Genomic DNA, 21,053 nt, shown 5'->3' on the forward strand with positions numbered 1-21,053 from the left:
ACCTGTTACGGCTCGACATTCCGCCCCATTTATTTGGAGGCGTTTGATTCAGAAAAACACCGGTTCCAACTCGCCCAACATGACGACAAATGATCTAATAAGTTACCTGTAAACTCTGTCCAAACATTTCAAACAGCTTTCCTCAACCGTCCTAAAACGTCAATAATCGAGACAATTTAGGACGGAATACACTGTGTTCAATAGAGGATCAAATGAAAGTGGAGCGAGTTCCAGGTCGCGCACCAAACAAAAGAGTCCACTTGGCTTGACTCTCATTCTGAATAGCTGTACTTCTTCATTTCTCAAAGGAAAAACATCAACCAATGTCTAAAGACTGTTGCCATCTAGTGGAAGCCATAGGAACTGCAAGCAAGTGCCTCATACATCTAGTTACCCATAGGAACCTAATAGAAAACACAGTTAAATCAACAACAACAAATAATCCTGGATGGTTTGTCTTCGGGGTTTTGCCTGCCAAATAAGTTCTGTTATACTCACAGACATTAACAGTTTTAGAAACTTTATCCAAATCTACCAATTATATGCATATCCTAGCTTCTGGGCCTGAGTAGCAGGCAGTTTACTTTGGGCTTTTCATCCGGATGTGAAAATACCGCCCCCCATCCCAAAGAGGTTAACGTTAAGCATCTTCAGCTATCCTCAGTTCAACAACACAGCCTTTAACTCGTTACTCAACCTACTCAACTGACAACATAAGGCAAGGAGCATTATATTGACATCACCGTGTGTGTGTGTGTGTGTGTGTGTGTGTGTGTGTGTGTGTGTGTGTGTATACCTGTACAGGGTAGAGGGCCATGAGAACAGCAAAGCTGCTAAGGTGGGAACAGGAACACACGGTGTGTGTAGCGTTAGACGTGACTTTGGTACAGCCACTCCTTGACCACGCCCCTCCCTCTTCATGGACACGCCCCTCCGACCAGAACACACAGGTATAGTTCATCTCCGCTGACTCCGCCCTCACCTGGGGTAGGGGGTGGGGGGGGAGAGAGAGAGAGAAAGACACAGTGAGAGAGAAACAGAGAGAAACAGAGAGAGAGAGAGAGAGAGAGAGAGAGAGAGAGAGAGAGAGAGGAGAGAGAGAGAGGAACAGAGAGAGAGTAAGAGAGGAGGATGAAACATTGGCTGATAGGCACGCCAGTCTTAGAGAACGGTCTCTTCAAGTCAGATCAGTCTGTTAGGCCATCGCCAGTCTGTTAGGCCATCGCCAGTCTGATAGGCCATCGTCAGTCTGTTAGGCCATCGTCAGTCTGTTAGGCCATCGTCAGTATGTTAGGCCATCGTCAGTCTGTTAGGCCATCGTCAGTCTGTTAGGTCAGTCTGTTAGGCCATCATCAGTATGTAAGGCCATCATCTGTTAGGCCATCAGTCTGTTAGGCCATCATCAGTCTGTTGCCATCATCAGTCTGTTAGGCCATCATCAGTATGTTAGGCCATCATCAGTCTGTTAGGCCATCAGTATGTTAGGCCATCGTCAGTCTGTTAGGCCATCATCAGTATGTTAGGTCAGTCTGTTAGGCGTCATCGTCAGTCTGTTAGGCCATGTTAGGCCATCATCAGTCTGTTGTTAGGCCATCATCAGTCTGTTAGGCCATCATCAGTCTGTATGTTAGGTCATCAGTCTGTTAGGCCATCATCAGTCTGTTAGGCCATCATCAGTCTGTTAGGCCATCATCAGTATGTTAGGTCATCAGTCTGTTAGGCCCATGTTAGGCCATCAGTCTGTTAGGCCATCATCAGTATGTTAGGCCATCGTCAGTCTGTTAGGCCATCTGTTAGGCCATCATCAGTCTGTTAGGCCATCATCAGTATGTTGCCATCATCAGTCTGTTAGGCCATCATCAGTCTGTTAGGCCATCGTCAGCCTGTTATCAGTCTGTTAGGCCATCGTCAGTATGTTAGGCCATCATCATATAGGCCATCGTCAGTATGTTAGGCCATCGTCATGTGGAAAAATGCAAGTCCTAATGTAGCTGTACGATAATGATATACTAGAATATTTACATATGTTAACATCAGCACTGCAGGATATGTTATATTATCAAATGATACCTGTAGATGTTTGAAGGTGAGGATGACAGGCTGGGTGAGGTGTTCTGTTGCTGGGTTACTGACAAAGGCTGTTACCACCTTGGAACTGATCTGGTAGTTAGGCTTTGATGCTGTGGCGGTTGCTGTGTCTGTGTCTGTGTCAGTGAGGTACTGGAAGGAGTTGTTGACAGATCTCTCCACTGTCTTGTAACACACCAACCCAGCCAGAGTGAAACCTGGGCAGCACAGAATGAAACAAGTTACCAGAATGTCTTGTAGTTGTCCCAGAATCCCCAGCTTTTTCAGGTTTCCTGGTTGGAAGATTCCTGGAATAAGGAGGTGCTTTGAAATGCTGGTCATGGCTCACATCAACACCATTATCCCAGAAACCCTACACTCCAATTTGCATACAGCCCCAACAGATGCACATATGATACAATCTATTGCAATCCACACGGCCCTTTTCCACCTTGATAAAAGGAACACCTATGTGAGAATGCTATTCCTTGACTACAGCTCAGAATTCAACACCATAGTGTTCTCAAAGCTCTTCACTAAGCTAAGGACTCTGAGACTAAACACCTCCCTCTGCAACTGGAACCTGGACTTCCTGAAGGGCCGCACCGAGGTGATCCGCAACACGGGGCCCCTCAGGGGTGCGTGATCAGTCCCCTCCTGTACTCCCTGTTCACCCATGACTCATGGCCAAGCACGACTCCAACAACATCATTAAGTTTGCCGACGACAGAATAGTGGTAGGCCTGATTACCGACAACGATGAGATATCCTATAGGGAGGAGGTCAGATACTTGGCCGTGTGGTGCCAGGATAACAACCTCTCCCTCAACATAAACAAGACAAAAGAGATGATTGTGGACTACAGGAAAAGGAGGACCGAGCACGCCCCCATTCTCATCGACAGGGCTGTAGTGGAGCAGGTTGAGCGCTTCAAGTTCCCTCTCAGGAGACTGAAAAGATTTGGCATGGGTCCTCACATCCTCAAAATGTTATATAGCTGCACGATCGAGAGTATGGTTGCATTACTGCCTGCTATGGCAACTGCTCGGCCTCCGACCACAAGACACTACAGGTGGGTAATGCGTATGGCCCAGTACATCACTGGGGCCAAGCTTCTTGCCATCCAGAACCTATTTTCCAGGCGGTGTCAGAGGAAGGCCCTAAAAATTGTCAAAGACTCCAGTCACTCTTGTCACAGACTGTTCTCTCTGCTACCGAACAGCAAGCAGTACCGGAGCACCAAGTCTAGGTCCAAGAACATCTCATCAAATGGCTACCCAGAATATTTGCATTGTTCCCTCCCACCCCCTTTTTTACACTGCTGCTACCCTCTAGTTATTATCTATGTATTATCACATTAATAACTCTACCTACATGTACATATTACCTCAATTACCTCGACTAACCGGTGACCCCCACACATTGACTCTGTACCGGTACCACCTGTATATAGCATCGCTAATGTTATTTTACTGCTGCTCTTTAATTATGTTTTTTATTTTTTACTTATCTATTTTTTTCTTCACACTTCTTTTTCTTAAAACTGTACTGTTGGTTAAGGGCTTGTAAGCATTTTGATTCCTGAGACAAATACAATTTTACTTTATTTGATATGAATAAGCAGGAAATGCTGAATCCAGGATTTCTAGGCAACCTGGGAATTTTTGGAAAGTTACTAGTACGAAAAGATACAGTACTTAGTTATAGATATGATGGTGATGATGATGATGATGAAGAGTAGCCTACCTGGGTACGTCCCGTTGCCAGTGGCTGTCTCCCAGCTGGTGTCCAGTCGCACGTTGTCATTGGCCAGGCTGATTGGCCCAATGGGCGGAGTCTGTCCCCTCCTCACTGCAAGCTCAGTAGCTGTGTACAAGGACAAGGAGAAAGGTGAAGGAGGATGTGTATGTGTGTGCATGTGTGTGTTTGTGTGTGGAAGTTCATGTGTATGTGTTCATGTGTATGTGTGTGTGTTACCTGTGTGGTCTGTTTCCATGGTGGTGTGGGTGTCTCTGAGCTGTGGCCCGATGAGCATCAAGGTGTCCTCCACGACGCCTAGCAACCTACTCACCTCCCGGCTGTTGCTTAGGATACCTTGAGACAGGAGACTGTCTATCTCTGTCAAGACATTCTACACACAGGAAGTAGAAACAGGAAACAGGAAGTGAGTGAACGAGGTGTATATGTTGATATGCACGCATGATTTCACTGTGTGTGAGTGTGCATGCTTTTGTGAGTCCTTGCGTGTGTGTGTGTGTGTGTGTGTGTGTGTGTGTGTGTGTGTGTGTGTGTGTGTGTGTGTGTGTGTGTGTGTGTGTGTGTGTGTGTGTGTGTGTGTGTTTAACCTCCAGTAACACCTCTCCAGTCAGTCTCCCTCCGGCTGCTTCCCCAGAGTTACTTAATGCCAGACAGCTTTTCCTCATCAGAGACAGGAGACCAGCTAAACCTGGGACAGTCTGAGAGAGAGGAGAAGTTCATTCACATCATGTGGGTAAAAACAAATATACATATATTTACATATATTGTAGTCCCAGGAGATAGCACTTAAAAGTACTAATTAAAACACTTGATTCTAAAGTGGTCTTAGAGAGAGAGAGAGAAAGAGAGAGAGAGAAAGAAAGAGAGAACAAGAGAGAACGAAAGAGAGAACAGAGAGAGAGAGAGAGAGAGAGAGAGAGAGAGAGAGAGAGAGAGAGAGAAAGAAAGAGAGAACAAGAGAGAACGAAAGAGAGAACAGAGAGAGAGAGAGAGAGAGAAAGAAAGAAAAAGAGAACAAGAGAGAGATTTTAAAACGTATTATAAGATGCAATAGTGAGTTGCAGTATTTGAAAATCAGAGCCCTATTGGATAATATACCTTCACATCTTCAGTATTTGAGATGTTCTGGTTATTTTACTGACTGCTCACAGCCATATTCCATAAATGTTCTGGTTATTTTACTGACTGCTCACTGCCATATTCCATAAATGTTCTGGTTATTTTACTGACTGCTCACAGCCATATTCCATAAATGTTCTGGTTATTTTACTGACTGCTCACTGCCATATTCCATAAATGTTCTGGTTATTTTACTGACTGCTTAATGCCATATTCTATAAATGTTCTGGTTATTTTACTGACTGCTCACAGCCATATTCCATAAATGTTCTGGTTATTTTACTGACTGCTCAATGCCATATTCTATAAATGTTCTGGTTATTTTACTGACTGCTCACAGCCATATTCTATAAATGTTCTGGTTATTTTACTGACTGCTCACAGCCATATTTAAATGTTCTGTTATTTTACTGACTGCTTAATGCCATATTCTATAAATGTTCTGGTTATTTTACTGACTGCTCACAGCCATATTCTATAAATGTTCTGGTTATTTTACTGACTGCTTAATGCCATATTCTATAAATGTTCTGGTTATTTTACTGACTGCTCAATGCCATATTCCATAAATGTTCTGGTTATTTTACTGACTGCTCAATGCCATATTCTATAAATGTTCTGGTTATTTTACTGACTGCTCACATGCCATATTCTATAAATGTTCTGGTTATTTTACTGACTGCTCACAGCCATATTCTATAAATGTTCTGGTTATTTTTGACTGCCATATTCTATAAATGTTCACAGCCATATTCTATAAATGTTCTGGTTATTTTACTGACTGCTCACAGCCATATTCTATAAATGTTCTGGTTATTTTACTGACTGCTTAATGCCATATTCTATAAATGTTCTGGTTATTTTACTGACTGCTCACTGCCATATTCTATAAATGTTCTGGTTATTTTACTGACTGCTCACTGCCATATTCTATAAATGTTCTGGTTATTTTACTGACTGCTTAATGCCATATTCTATAAATGTTCTGGTTATTTTACATTAATGCCATATTCCATGAATGTCACCCTAAAGTGTGTGTCATTATGAGTGACATCAGGTGTCAGGGTTTAGAACTCACCTGTTCAGGAGTCTGATCTGCTTTGACCTGGTCACAGGTCAGTACTGAAAGGAAACACAACACACAACCATCACACCTGGATCAACACTACACAGCACATACATGTTACAAAACACAACCATCACACCGGGATCGACACTACACAGTGCAACACAACAGAACATAACACGACAGGACACAACCTACACAACAAAACAACACAATCCCACCTGCACATCAACACAACACTACACAACATAACACAATATAACATACCACCATCACACGTGCACAACAACAACAACCACACAACAGAACACAGAACAACACAACACAATGAGAACTAACAACCATCACACGTGCATGTTACACACACACACACACACAACACACCACACACACCACACCACACACACACACACACACACCACACACACACCACAACACACACCACAACACCACACCACAACACACACCACACACACACACAACACCACACCACAACACACACCACAACACACACCACACACAACACACACCACACACCACACCACACACACACCACACACACACACACACACACCACAACACACACCACACACACCACACACACCACACCACAACACACACCACAACACACACCACAACACACACCACAACACACACCACAACACATACCAACACATACAAATGAAAACTGTCACATCCTTATCATGCTCATAGTAGATCCAAGTTGTTGCCATGGGTAACCAAGTTTACCATCAGATACCAACTAACTAAGATATGAATGAAGACATGAGACAGAGAGGAAGTTGAGCTGGAGATTAAAACACCCAGAAACCCACAGCACACTAGTGCTGAAATTTTGCCATGGTAACCATCCTAGCATGCATCCCAATTGACACCCTACTGTATAGTGCTCTATGGGCCCTGGTCTAATGTAGTGCACTATACAGGGAATATGGTGTCATTTGGGCCTCAGCACTACAAAGAGGAAGCTGCCAGTGGAATAACGGTATCTACAGCAACAGAGGAAAGTCACACCCCACAGAGCACGAGGACAGCAACACAATTAGACCCAACCAAATCATGAGAAAACAAAAAGTTAATTTCTTGACACATTGGAAAGAATTTACAAAAAAATTGTGCAAACTAAAATGCTATTTGGCCCTAAACAGAGAGTACACAGTGTCAGAATACCTGATCACTGTGACTGACACAAAAATTAAGGAAATCTTTGACTATGTAAGGCTCAGTGAGCATAGCCTTGCTATTGAGAAAGGCGGCCGTAGGGAGACCTGGCTCTCAAGAGAAGGCAGGCTATGTGCTCACTGCCCACAAAATGAGGTGGAAACTGAGCTGCACTTCCTAACTTATATATGACCATGAACTGAGACCCTCGCATCCCACACACACACACACACACACACACACACACACACACACACACACACACAAATACTCACCAATACACTGTCCAGAAAAGGTGAAGTTGACAGTCGTTGTGGATTTGACCACAGGTAGACACTGACAGTAGAAGCTCCCCTGTGCGTTGTAACACGTGGCATTACTTCCACAGGTTGGGGTATTGTCCAACTCTTTACACTCATCTGTATCAACACATTGTTTGCTTTTTTTGAATATGAAGCCCAGGCCGCAATCTCTGGCCTCTAGGTTCCCCAGTAGAGTGACATGAAGACCTGAGAAGAGAGAGAGAGAGAGAGAGAGAGAGAGAGAGAGAGAGAGAGAGAGAGAGAGAGAGAGAGAGAGAGAGAGAGAGAGAGAGAGAGAGAGAGAGAGAGAGGGGGAGAGAGAGAGGGGGAGAGAGAGAGAGTCATTTAACCAGACAACCACTTTAAGCGTAGGCCCTTTTAAGACAATGTGTACATCCCAAATGACACCATATTCCTATATAGTGCACCATTAATCAAAAGATGTTCACTATAGGTAATAGGGTGCCATTTGGGACACATACAATATATCAATTAGTGATCGCCATGGGATATAGGACTACTGGTAATGCTGAGCCTGTTATTGGTCCAGAATGTATTCTTTCTGATGTCACAGTGGAAAGTGTTCCAACAAGAAGGAACCGATCAACAAAACCATGTGGGATTGTTACTCAACATCACATTCATTTATGGCTTAAAGCCCTCAGTTTGAACTCTGGACTTCGAAGCCAGTTCCACTATTTATTTTTATTCTTCCTGAAATCAGGTAATGATTTAGGAACTGAATTTCGTTTGGAGTAAAAATGTTTCTGTTGCTAAACATTTTGCAACTGTTTACAACTGTTTGCTACATTCTTCATCTGAATGAACAGGCCTACAACCCAGGATGGAATTTACAGATTTTGGCAACTTGTCTGCCAGGCTGGTAGATTATTACTAGCCGAGTCCAAAATATGTGCCATGAAATATTTGAACATACAAAATGTCACAGACGGGCTAGTTTGGCAAATGTTCTACTAGCCAGATCTGAAAAGTACTAGTCTTGGACTAGCTTCAATCCCATCCCTGTCAACACCACAGTACTCTGGACCTCGTTGGGATGCAAACACGTTCCTTCTTTACAATGTGCTCATCCCAAATGGTGGTCTATTCCACAGGCTACTGTACTATACTCATTATATACAGTCTATTCCACAGGCTACTGTACTATACTCATTATATACAGTCTATTCCACAGGCTACTGTACTATACTCATTATATACAGTCTATTCCACAGTACTGTAATATATACAGTCTATATCCACAGGCTACTGTACTATAGGCCACATGGGCTACTGTACAGTATCATTATATACAGTCTATTCCACAGGCTACTGTACTATACTCATATATATCCACAGGCTACTGTACTATACTCATTATATACAGTCTATTCCACAGGCTACTGTACTATACTCATTATATACAGTCTATTCCACAGGCTACTGTACTATAGGCCCATGGGTTTAATCACCAGTATTATATACAGTCTATTCCACAGGCTACTGTACTATATGGGTTAATCACCAGTATAATATATACAGTCTATTCCACAGGCTACTGTACTATAGGCCCATAATCACCAGTATAATATATACAGTCTATTCCACAGGCTACTGTACTATAGGCCCATGGGTTTAATCACCAGTATAATATATACAGTCTATTCCACAGGCTACTGTACTATAGGCCCATGGGTATAATCACCAGTATAATATATACAGTCTATTCCACAGGCTACTGTACTATAGGCCCATGGGTATAATCACCAGTATAATATATACAGTCTATTCCACAGGCTACTGTACTATAGGCCCATGGGTTTAATCACCAGTATAATATATACAGTCTATTCCACAGGCTACTGTACTATAGGCCCATGGGTTTAATCACCAGTATAATATATACAGTCTATTCCACAGGCTACTGTACTATAGGCCCATGGGTATAATCACCAGTATAATATATACAGTCTATTCCACAGGCTACTGTACTATAGGCCCATGGGTATAATCACCAGTATAATATATACAGTCTATTCCACAGGCTACTGTACTATAGGCCCATGGGTATAATCACCAGTATAATATATACAGTCTATTCCACAGGCTACTGTACTATAGGCCCATGGGTATAATCACCAGTATAATATATACAGTCTATTCCACAGGCTACTGTACTATAGGCCCATGGGTTTAATCACCAGTATAATATATACAGTCTATTCCACAGGCTACTGTACTATAGGCCCATGGGTATAATCACCAGTATAATATATACATTGCATATATACAGTCTATTCCACAGGCTACTGTACTATAGGCCCATGGGTTTAATCACCAGTATAATATATACAGTCTATTCCACAGGCTACTGTACTATAGGCCCATGGGTATAATCACCAGTATAATATATACAGTCTATTCCACAGGCTACTGTACTATAGGCCCATGGGTATAATCACCAGTATAATACTGGTTCTCCACATTGCATATATACAGTCTATTCCACAGGCTACTGTACTATAGGCCCATGGGTTTAATCACCAGTATAATATATACAGTCTATTCCACAGGCTACTGTACTATAGGCCCATGGGTATAATCACCAGTATAATATATACAGTCTATTCCACAGGCTACTGTACTATAGGCCCATGGGTATAATCACCAGTATAATATATACAGTCTATTCCACAGGCTACTGTACTATAGGCCCATGGGTATAATCACCAGTATAATATATACAGTCTATTCCACAGGCTACTGTACTATAGGCCCATGGGTATAATCACCAGTAAAATACTGGTTCTAATATATACAGTCTATTCCACAGGCTACTGTACTATAGGCCCATGGGTATAATCACCAGTATAATATATACAGTCTATTCCACAGGCTACTGTACTATAGGCCCATGGGTTTAATCACCAGTATAATATATACAGTCTATTCCACAGGCTACTGTACTATAGGCCCATGGGTTTAATCACCAGTATAATATATACAGTCTATTCCACAGGCTACTGTACTATAGGCCCATGGGTTTAATCACCAGTATAATATATACAGTCTATTCCACAGGCTACTGTACTATAGGCCCATGGGTATAATCACCAGTAAAATACTGGTTCTCCACATTGCATATATACAGTCTATTCCACAGGCTACTGTACTATAGGCCCATGGGTTTAATCACCAGTATAATACTGGTTCTCCACATTGCATATATACAGTCTATTCCACAGGCTACTGTACTATAGGCCCATGGGTTTAATCACCAGTATAATACTGGTTCTCCACATTGCATATATACAGTCTATTCCACAGGCTACTGTACTATAGGCCCATGGGTATAATCACCAGTATAATACTGGTTCTCCACATTGCATATATACAGTCTATTCCACAGGCTACTGTACTATAGGCCCATGGGTTTAATCACCAGTAAAATACTGGTTCTCCACATTGCATATATACAGTCTATTCCACAGGCTACTGTACTATAGGCCCATGGGTATAATCACCAGTATAATACTGGTTCTCCACATTGCATATATACAGTCTATTCCACAGGCTACTGTACTATAGGCCCATGGGTATAATCACCAGTATAATACTGGTTCTACATATATACAGTCTATTCCACAGGCTACTGTACTATAGGCCCATGGGTATAATCACCAGTATAATACTGGTTCTCCACATTGCATATATACAGTCTATTCCACAGGCTACTGTACTATAGGCCCATGGGTTTAATCACCAGTATAATATATACAGTCTATTCCACAGGCTACTGTACTATAGGCCCATGGGTATAATCACCAGTATAATATATACAGTCTATTCCACAGGCTACTGTACTATAGGCCCATGGGTATAATCACCAGTATAATACTGGTTCTCCACATTGCATATATACAGTCTATTCCACAGGCTACTGTACTATAGGCCCATGGGTTTAATCACCAGTATAATACTGGTTCTCCACATTGCATATATACAGTCTATTCCACAGGCTACTGTACTATAGGCCCATGGGTATAATCACCAGTAAAATACTGGTTCTCCACATTGCATATATACAGTCTATTCCACAGGCTACTGTACTATAGGCCCATGGGTATAATCACCAGTAAAATACTGGTTCTCCACATTGCATATATACAGTCTATTCCACAGGCTACTGTACTATAGGCCCATGGGTATAATCACCAGTAAAATACTGGTTCTCCACATTGCATATATACAGTCTATTCCACAGGCTACTGTACTATAGGCCCATGGGTATAATCACCAGTAAAATACTGGTTCTCCACATTGCATATATACAGTCTATTCCACAGGCTACTGTACTATAGGCCCATGGGTATAATCACCAGTAAAATACTGGTTCTCCACATTGCATATATACAGTCTATTCCACAGGCTACTGTACTATAGGCCCATGGGTTTAATCACCAGTATAATACTGGTTCTCCACATGCATATATACAGTCTATTCCACAGGCTACTGTACTATAGGCCCATGGGTATAATCACCAGTATAATACTGGTTCTCCACATTGCATATATACAGTCTATTCCACAGGCTACTGTACTATAGGCCCATGGGTATAATCACCAGTAAAATACTGGTTCTCCACATTGCATATATACAGTCTATTCCACAGGCTACTGTACTATAGGCCCATGGGTTTAATCACCAGTATAATACTGGTTCTCCACATTGCATATATACAGTCTATTCCACAGGCTACTGTACTATAGGCCCATGGGTTTAATCACCAGTAAAATACTGGTTCTCCACATTGCATATATACAGTCTATTCCACAGGCTACTGTACTATAGGCCCATGGGTTTAATCACCAGTATAATACTGGTTCTCCACATTGCATATATACAGTCTATTCCACAGGCTACTGTACTATAGGCCCATGGGTATAATCACCAGTAAAATACTGGTTCTCCACATTGCATATATACAGTCTATTCCACAGGCTACTGTACTATAGGCCCATGGGTTTAATCACCAGTATAATACTGGTTCTCCACATTGCATATATACAGTCTATTCCACAGGCTACTGTACTATAGGCCCATGGGTTTAATCACCAGTAAAATACTGGTTCTCCACATTGCATATATACAGTCTATTCCACAGGCTACTGTACTATAGGCCCATGGGTTTAATCACCAGTAAAATACTGGTTCTCCACATTGCATATATACAGTCTATTCCACAGGCTACTGTACTATAGGCCCATGGGTTTAATCACCAGTATAATACTGGTTCTCCACATTGCATATATACAGTCTATTCCACAGGCTACTGTACTATAGGCCCATGGGTTTAATCACCAGTATAATACTGGTTCTCCACATTGCATATATACAGTCTATTCCACAGGCTACTGTAGTCTATTCCACAGGCTATAGGCCCATGGGTATAATCACCAGTATAATACTGGTTCTCCACATTGCATATATACAGTCTATTCCACAGGCTACTGTACTATAGGCCCATGGGTTTAATCACCAGTATAATACTGGTTCTCCACATTGCATATATACAGTCTATTCCACAGGCTACTGTACTATAGGCCCATGGGTATAATCACCAGTAAAATACTGGTTCTCCACATTGCATATATACAGTCTATTCCACAGGCTACTGTACTATAGGCCCATGGGTATAATCACCAGTAAAATACTGGTTCTCCACATTGCATATATACAGTCTATTCCACAGGCTACTGTACTATAGGCCCATGGGTATAATCACCAGTAAAATACTGGTTCTCCACATTGCATATATACAGTCTATTCCACAGGCTACTGTACTATAGGCCCATGGGTTAATCACCAGTAAAATACTGGTTCTCCACATTGCATATATACAGTCTATTCCACAGGCTACTGTACTATAGGCCCATGGGTTTAATCACCAGTAAAATACTGGTTCTCCACATTGCATATATACAGTCTATTCCACAGGCTACTGTACTATAGGCCCATGGGTATAATCACCAGTAAAATACTGGTTCTCCACATTGCATATATACAGTCTATTCCACAGGCTACTGTACTATAGGCCCATGGGTTTAATCACCAGTAAAATACTGGTTCTCCACATTGCATATATACAGTCTATTCCACAGGCTACTGTACTATAGGCCCATGGGTATAATCACCAGTATAATACTGGTTCTCCACATTGCATATATACAGTCTATTCCACAGGCTACTGTACTATAGGCCCATGGGTTTAATCACCAGTAAAATACTGGTTCTCCACATTGCATATATACAGTCTATTCCACAGGCTACTGTACTATAGGCCCATGGGTTTAATCACCAGTAAAATACTGGTTCTCCACATTGCATATATACAGTCTATTCCACAGGCTACTGTACTATAGGCCCATGGGTTTAATCACCAGTAAAATACTGGTTCTCCACATTGCATATATTTGATTGTCTTCGTGGTGCCTAGTTTTCCTGATTTTACCAAATTCTTGTAATTTCTTGTAGAAACTCCTACTGAGTACCTGGACTAGGGAGTGACTTTGGGGAAATGTGTATTTAAACATTTATTTCACCATAGTTCACACATTTAATAACCTGTACCGACTGGTAAAGCGTTCAGGATTATAGACTTGCCTTTGGTGATGGGAGACGTTTCTGGGAAACAGCTAAACCAGAAGGTTGGGATGTGGACTTCAGCGATGGGAGCGAAGAGATGCTGTGTTTGATTGATTTCATTCAAGTTAATGATTCTTAAAGCATCTGGTTTATGGAACTTTATTCAATAGCTCATTCACAAGTTCCGCAAATTACTATTCATTTTATAGTTGTTAAAAGTTGATAATTAGTCACTTCAGAAATGCCATGTTGGAGGCAAGAGGTTCTCTGTATTTGTTGTTTTGAGAATAAAGATTCAAGAGCTCTGTGTTATTTTGAGTTAGTTAAATTGGAATTTGGCTGTTGTTAATGTTAATTAATTTACATATTATGCTGATTAATTTCTTCATATAATTCCATTACTTATTATGGTAATATTGTGATACACTGATGATATTGTAGTCTCTGATTGATGATAGTAGTGATGATGATGATAGTAGTGATGATGTTGATTTAAAAAAAATATGTATATATATATTTTATTTTCGTTATTTACCCAGTTGTCAGGGACTGACCAGGACAGCAACCCTGAATAGCTTCAGAAGGAAGCCAGGATGTATGAGCCAATGGTATGCTGGGGATATTAGGTGATGATGGTTTGATGATGATGATTTAGATGATGATATTAGTGATGATAGATAGTGATGATGAGGTGATGATGAGATAGTGAGTGATGATAACATGATCCGAAAGACGGTACACAGATGACATGTGATGATGATGGGGCCCTGGGATAGTAGTGATGATGATGATTATGACAGTAGTGATGATGATGATAGTGATGATGATGATGATGATGATGATAGTAGTGATGATGATGATGATAGTAGTAATGGTGATGATGAAGATAGTAGTGATGATGATGATGATGATGATGATGATGATGATGATGATGACAGTCGTGATGATGATGATAGTGATGATGATGATGATAGTGATGATGACGATGATGATAGTAGTGATGATGATGGTGATGATAGGGATGAATGATGATAGTGATGATGATGATGATAGTAGTGATGATGATGATGATGATAGTAGTGATGATGATGATGATGATGGTGATGATGATGATGATGATGATGATGATGATGATGATGATGATGATGATGATGATGATGATGATGATAGTGATGATGATGATGATGATGATGATGATGATGATGATGATGAGAGTAGTGATGGTGATGATAGTAGTGATGGTGATGACAGTAGTGATGATGATGATGATGATGATGATGATGATGATGATGATGATTAGTATAGTTAGTATTAGTGAGGCTGGTTTGAGGATATCGGAGGAGGTTACTGGTATTATTTCTGATGTCACACTGTCATTTATTCCCTACAACGGGGAGCCAATCAACATGTGGGATTTTCTGATCTCAAAATTGTTCCCAAAAAGAGATGATGATGATGATGATGATAGTGATGATGATGATTATGATAGTAGTGATGATGATGATGATGAGTGATGATGATGATGATGATGATGATGATGATGATGATGATGATGATGATGATGATGATGATGATGATGATGTTGATGATGATTAGTATAGTTAGTATTAGTGAGGCTGGTTTGAGGATATCGGAGGAGGTTACTGGTATTATTTCTGATGTCACACTGTCATTTATTCCCTACAACGGGGAGCCTATCAACATGTGGGATTTTCTGATCTCAAAATTGTTCCCAATCTAGAGATATTTTAGCTAGGTTACTAAACTGAAGTTTAGGAGAGAAGACAGAGATATTACAGCTAGGTTACTAAACTGAAGTATAGAAGAGAAGACAGAGATATTAAAGCTAGGTTACTAAACTGAAGTATAGTAGAGAAGACAGAGATAGTATAGCTAGGTTACTAAACTGAAGTACAGTAGAGAAGACAGGGATATTATAGCTAGGTTACTAAACTGAAGTATAGTAGAGAAGACAGAGATAGTATAGCTAGGTTACTAAACTGAAGTACAGTAGAGAAGACAGGGATACTATAACTAGGTTACTAAACTGAAGTATAGTAGAGTAGACAGAGATATTATAGCTAGGTTACTAAACTGAAGTATAGTAGAGAAGACAGAGATAGTATAGCTAGGTTACTAAACTGAAGTACAGTAGAGAAGACAGGGATACTATAACTAGGTTACTAAACTGAAGTATAGTAGAGAAGACAGAGATATTATAACTAGGTTACTAAACTGAAGTATAGTAGAGAAGACAGAGATATTATAACTAGGTTACTGAACTGAAGTATAGGAGAGAAGACAGAGATATTATAACTAGGTTACTTAAATGTAGTCTGTAACACAGCATCTACAGGAATACATCTTAAATTTAGTCTGTAACACAGCATCTACAGGAATACATGTATAATGTAGTCTGTACCACAGCATCTACAGGAATACATTTATAATGTAGTCTGTAACACAGCATCTACAGGAATACATTTATAATGTAGTATGTAACACAGCATCTACAGGAATACATTTATAATGTAGTCTGTAACACAGCATCTACAGGAATATATTTATAATGTAGTCTGTAAAACAACATCTACAGGAATACATTTATAATGTAGTCTGTAACACAGCATCTACAGGAATACATTTATAATGTAGTATGTAACACAGCATCTACAGGAATACATTTATAATGTAGTCTGTAACACAGCATCTACAGGAATACATTTATAATGTAGTCTGTAACACAGCATCTACAGGAATATATTTATAATGTAGTCTGTAAAACAACATCTACATGAATACATCTTAAATTTAGTCTGTAACACAACATCTACATGAAAACATGTATAATGTAGTCTGTACCACAACATCTACATGAATACATCTTAAATGTAGTCTGTACCACAACATCTACAGGAATACATTTTAAATGTAGTCTGTAACACAGCATCTACAGGAATACATTTATAATGTAGTCTGTAACACAGCATCTACAGGTGTCACGCCCTGGTCAAAGTATTTTGTGTTTATCTTTATGTATTTGGTCAGGCCAGGGTGTGGCATGGGGTTTTGTAATTGTGGTGTGTTTGTCTTGGGGTTTTGGTGGTGGTATTGGGATTCTAGCTTAGTGGGTTGTCTAGCAAGGTCTATGGCTGTCTGGAGTGGTTCTCAATCAGAGGCAGGTGCTTATCGTTGTCTCTGATTGGGAACCATATTTAGGCAGCCATATTCTTTGAGTTTGTCGTGGGTGATTGTCCTTAGTGTCTTACTTGTACTCTCTGTTAGTTTGCACTAGATAGGCTGTTTTCGGTTTTCATTTACGTTTATTGTTTTGTAGTGTTTAGTGTTTAGTCGTATTTACGTTTTGTTTAATAAATATGGATCGCAATCGACACGCTGCAGTTTGGTCCGACTCTCCTTCATCACCACTAGAAAACCGTTACAGAATCACCCACCACCAACGGACCAAGCGGCGTGTCAACAGGCAGGAGCAGCCGAAAGAGGAGAGGCAACAAAGGCAGCAACAGCGGCGCAATGAGGATTGGACATGGGACGATATATTGGATGGCAAGGGTTGCTACACATGGGAGGAGATCCTGGCGGGAAGGGATCGCCTTCCATGGGAACAGGTGGAGGCACTTAGGAGAGCAGAGGCAGCCGGAGAGAGGAGCCGGCGATACGAGGGAACACGGTTGGCAAGAAAGCCCGGGAGTCAGCCCCAAAAAATTCTTGGGGGCTTACAGGGAGTATAGCTATGCCAGGTAGGAGACCTGCGCAAACTCCCTGTGCTTACCGGGGGCTGGAGAGACCGGGCAGGCACCGTGTTATGCTGTGGAGCGCACGGTGTCTCCAGTGCGGGTGCACAGCCCGGTTCGATATATTCCAGCTCCTCGTATCGGCCGGGCTAGAGTGGGCATCGAGCCAGGTAAGGTTGGGCAGGCTCGGTGCTCAAGAGCTCCAGTGCGCCTGCACGGTCCGGTCTATCCAGTACCACCTCCACACCCCAGCCCTCCGGTAGCAGCTCCCCGCACCAGGCTTCCTGTGCGTGTCCTCGATCCAGTACCACCAGTTCCAGCACCACGCACCAGGCCTTCAGTGTGCCTCGCCTGTTTAGCGCAGCCAGAGCCATCCTCCTCTACAGCGCTGCCGGAGCCTCCCGCCTGTTTAGCGCAGCCAGAGCCTTTCTCCTCTCCTGCGCTGCCGGAGTCTCCCGCCTATCTAGCGCTGTTAGAGCCTTCCTCATCTCCAGCGCTGCCGGAGTCTCCCGCCTGTTTAGCGCAGCCAGAGCCTTCCTCCTCTACAGCGCTGCCGGAGCCTCCCGCCTGTTTAGCGCAGCCAGAGCTGCCAGTCTGCAAGGAGCAGCCAGAGCTGTCAGTCTGCATGGAGCAGCCAGAGCTGCCAGTCTGCATGAAGCAGCCAGTCTGCATGGAGCAGCCAGAGCTGTCAGTCCGCATGGAGCAGTCAGAGCTGTCAGTCTACATGAAGCAGCCCGAGCTGCCAGTCTGCATGAAGCAGCCAGTCTACATGGAGCAGCCAGAGCTGCCAGTCTGCATGAAGCAGCCAGAGCTGTCAGTCTGCATGGAACAGTCAGAGCTGTCAGTCTGCATGGAGCAGCCAGAGCTGTCAGTCTACATGAAGCAGCCCGAGCTGCCAGTCTGCATGAAGCAGTCAGTCTACATGGAGCAGCCAGAGCTGTCAGTCCGCATGGAGCAGCCAGAGCTGTCAGTCTACATGAAGCAGCCCGAGCTGCCAGTCTGCATGAAGCAGCCAGTCTACATGGAGCAGCCAGAGATGTCAGTCTGCATGAAGCAGCCAGAGCTGTCAGTCTGCATAGAGCAGCCAGTCTGCATGGAGCTGCCAGTCTGCATGGAGCTGCCAGTCTGCAAGGAGCTGCCAGTCTGCAAGGAGCTGCCAGTCTGCAAGGAGCTGCCAGTCTGCACGGAGCTGTCAGTCTGTAAGGAGCTGCCAGTCTGCAAGGAGCTGCCAGTCAGCACGGAGCCGCCAGAGCGGTCAGTCTGTAAGAAGCCGCCAGAGCTGTCAGCCTATATGGAGCAGCTAGTGCCGCCAGTCTGCCCAGCGCCGCCAGTGCCCCCAGTCTGCCCAGCGTCGCCAGTCTGCCCAGCGCCGTCAGTCTGCCCAGCATCGCCAGTCTGCCCAGCATCGCCAGTCGGCCCAGCACCGCCAGTCTGCCCAGCACCGCCAGTCTGCCCAGCGTCGTCAGTCTGCCCAGCGTCGTCAGTCTGCCCAGCGCCGCCAGTCTGCCCAGCATCGCCAGTCGGCCCAGCACCGCCAGTCTGCCCAGCACCGCCAGTCTGCCCAGCGTCGTCAGTCTGCCCAGCGTCGTCAGTCTGCCCAGCGTCGTCAGTCTGCCCAGCGTCGTCAGTCTGCCCAGCGTCGTCAGTCTGCCCAGCACCGCCAGTCTGCCCAGGGTCGCCAGTCTGCCCAGCGTCGCCAGTCTGCCCAGCGTCGCCAGTCTGCCCAGCGTCGCCAGTCTGCCCAGCGCCGCCAGTCTGCCCAGCGCCGCCAGTCTGCCCAGCGCCGCCAGTCTGCCCAGCGCCGCCAGATCTGCCAGTCAGCCAGACTCTTCCAGATCTGCCAGTCAGCCAGACTCTTCCAGATCTGCCAGTCAGCCAGACTCTTCCAGATCTGCCAGTCAGCCAGACTCTTCCAGATCTGCCAGTCAACCAGACTCTTCCAGATCTGCCAGTCAACCAGACTCTTCCAGATCTGCCAGTCAACCAGACTCTTCCAGATCTGCCAGTCAACCTGACTCTTCCAGATCTGCCAGTCAACCAGACTCTTCCAGATCTGCCAGTCAACCAGACTCTTCCAGATCTGTCAGTCAGCCAGGATCTGCCAGTCAGCCAGGATCTGCTGAAACCACCAGCCAGCCAGGAGCTGGTAGATCTATCTACCTGCCTGAGCTTCCTCTCACTCCTGAGCTTCCTCTCACTCCTGAGCTTCCTCTCACTCCTGAGCTTCCTCTCACTCCTGAGCTTCCTCTCACTCCTGAGCTTCCTCTCACTCCTGAGCTTCCTCTCACTCCTGAGCTTTCTCTCACTCCCGAGCTTCCCCTCAGTCCCGAGCTGCCTCGGTCCCGAGCTGTCCTTCAGTCCCGATCTGCTCCTCAGTCCAGTGGGGTTCTGGGTGGGGACTACTAGGCCATGGTCGGCGGCGAGGGTGGACTATCCAGGGACGAAGGGAGGGGACTAAGACATTAAAGGAGTGGGGTCCACGCCCCGCGCCGGAGCCGCCACCATGGACAGACGCCCACCCGGACCCTCCCTATTGTTTTGAGGTGCGTTCGGGAGTCCGCACCTTAGGGGGGTTCTGTCACGCCCTGGTCAAAGTATTTTGTGTTTATCTTTATGTATTTGGTCAGGCCAGGGTGTGGCATGGGGTTTTTGTAATTGTGGTGTGTTTGTCTTGGGGTTTTGGTGGTGGTATTGGGATTCTAGCTTAGTGGGTTGTCTAGCAAGGTCTATGGCTGTCTGGAGTGGTTCTCAATCAGAGGCAGGTGCTTATCGTTGTCTCTGATTGGGAACCATATTTAGGCAGCCATATTCTTTGAGTTTGTCGTGGGTGATTGTCCTTAGTGTCTTACTTGTACTCTCTGTTAGTTTGCACTAGATAGGCTGTTTTCGGTTTTAATTTACGTTTATTGTTTTGTAGTGTTTAGTGTTTAGTCGTATTTACGTTTTGTTTAATAAATATGGATCGCAATCGACACGCTGCAGTTTGGTCCGACTCTCCTTCATCACCACTAGAAAACCGTTACAACAGGAATACATTTATAATGTAGTCTGTAACACAGCATCTACAGGAATACATTTATAATGTAGTCTGTAACACAGCATCTACAGGAATATATTTATAATGTAGTCTGTAACACAACATCTACAGGAATACATCT

The 21,053-nt window shown here is 43.5% G+C and overlaps 1 protein-coding gene across 1 annotated transcript; it reads right to left on the reverse strand.

Moving 5' to 3' along the window:
- Window positions 1-724: 724 nt before the first annotated feature.
- LOC121842874 (adhesion G-protein coupled receptor G2-like) lies at window positions 725-6,744 on the reverse strand. Its single transcript, XM_042312662.1, has 7 exons — window positions 6,680-6,744; window positions 6,023-6,098; window positions 4,413-4,523; window positions 4,045-4,198; window positions 3,814-3,933; window positions 2,071-2,285; window positions 725-982 (listed from the first exon to the last, which is right to left on the reverse strand). Exons 1-7 carry the CDS (start codon window positions 6,742-6,744, stop codon window positions 740-742), a joined length of 984 nt encoding a protein of 327 aa, XP_042168596.1. The 3' UTR covers window positions 725-739.
- Between the last annotated feature and the right edge of the window lie 14,309 nt (window positions 6,745-21,053).

The sequence above is a fragment of the Oncorhynchus tshawytscha genome, unplaced genomic scaffold (assembly GCF_018296145.1).
Source record: "Oncorhynchus tshawytscha isolate Ot180627B unplaced genomic scaffold, Otsh_v2.0 Un_contig_17487_pilon_pilon, whole genome shotgun sequence".
Lineage (NCBI taxonomy): Eukaryota > Metazoa > Chordata > Actinopteri > Salmoniformes > Salmonidae > Oncorhynchus > Oncorhynchus tshawytscha.

Bases quoted from the DNA above. Each gene is read 5' to 3' on its own strand.
- LOC121842874 (XM_042312662.1), bottom strand. From the start codon at position 6,744: ATGGCAACAACTTGGATCTACTATGAGCATGATAAGGATGTGACAGTT. The intron at 4,524-6,022 runs GTGAGTTCTAAA...CCTCTCTCTCAG, and splicing joins CAGATCAGACTCCTGAACAG to ACTGTCCCAGGTTTAGCTGG. The intron at 2,286-3,813 runs GTAGGCTACTCT...TGTGCTGCCCAG, and splicing joins TGGCAACGGGACGTACCCAG to GTTTCACTCTGGCTGGGTTG.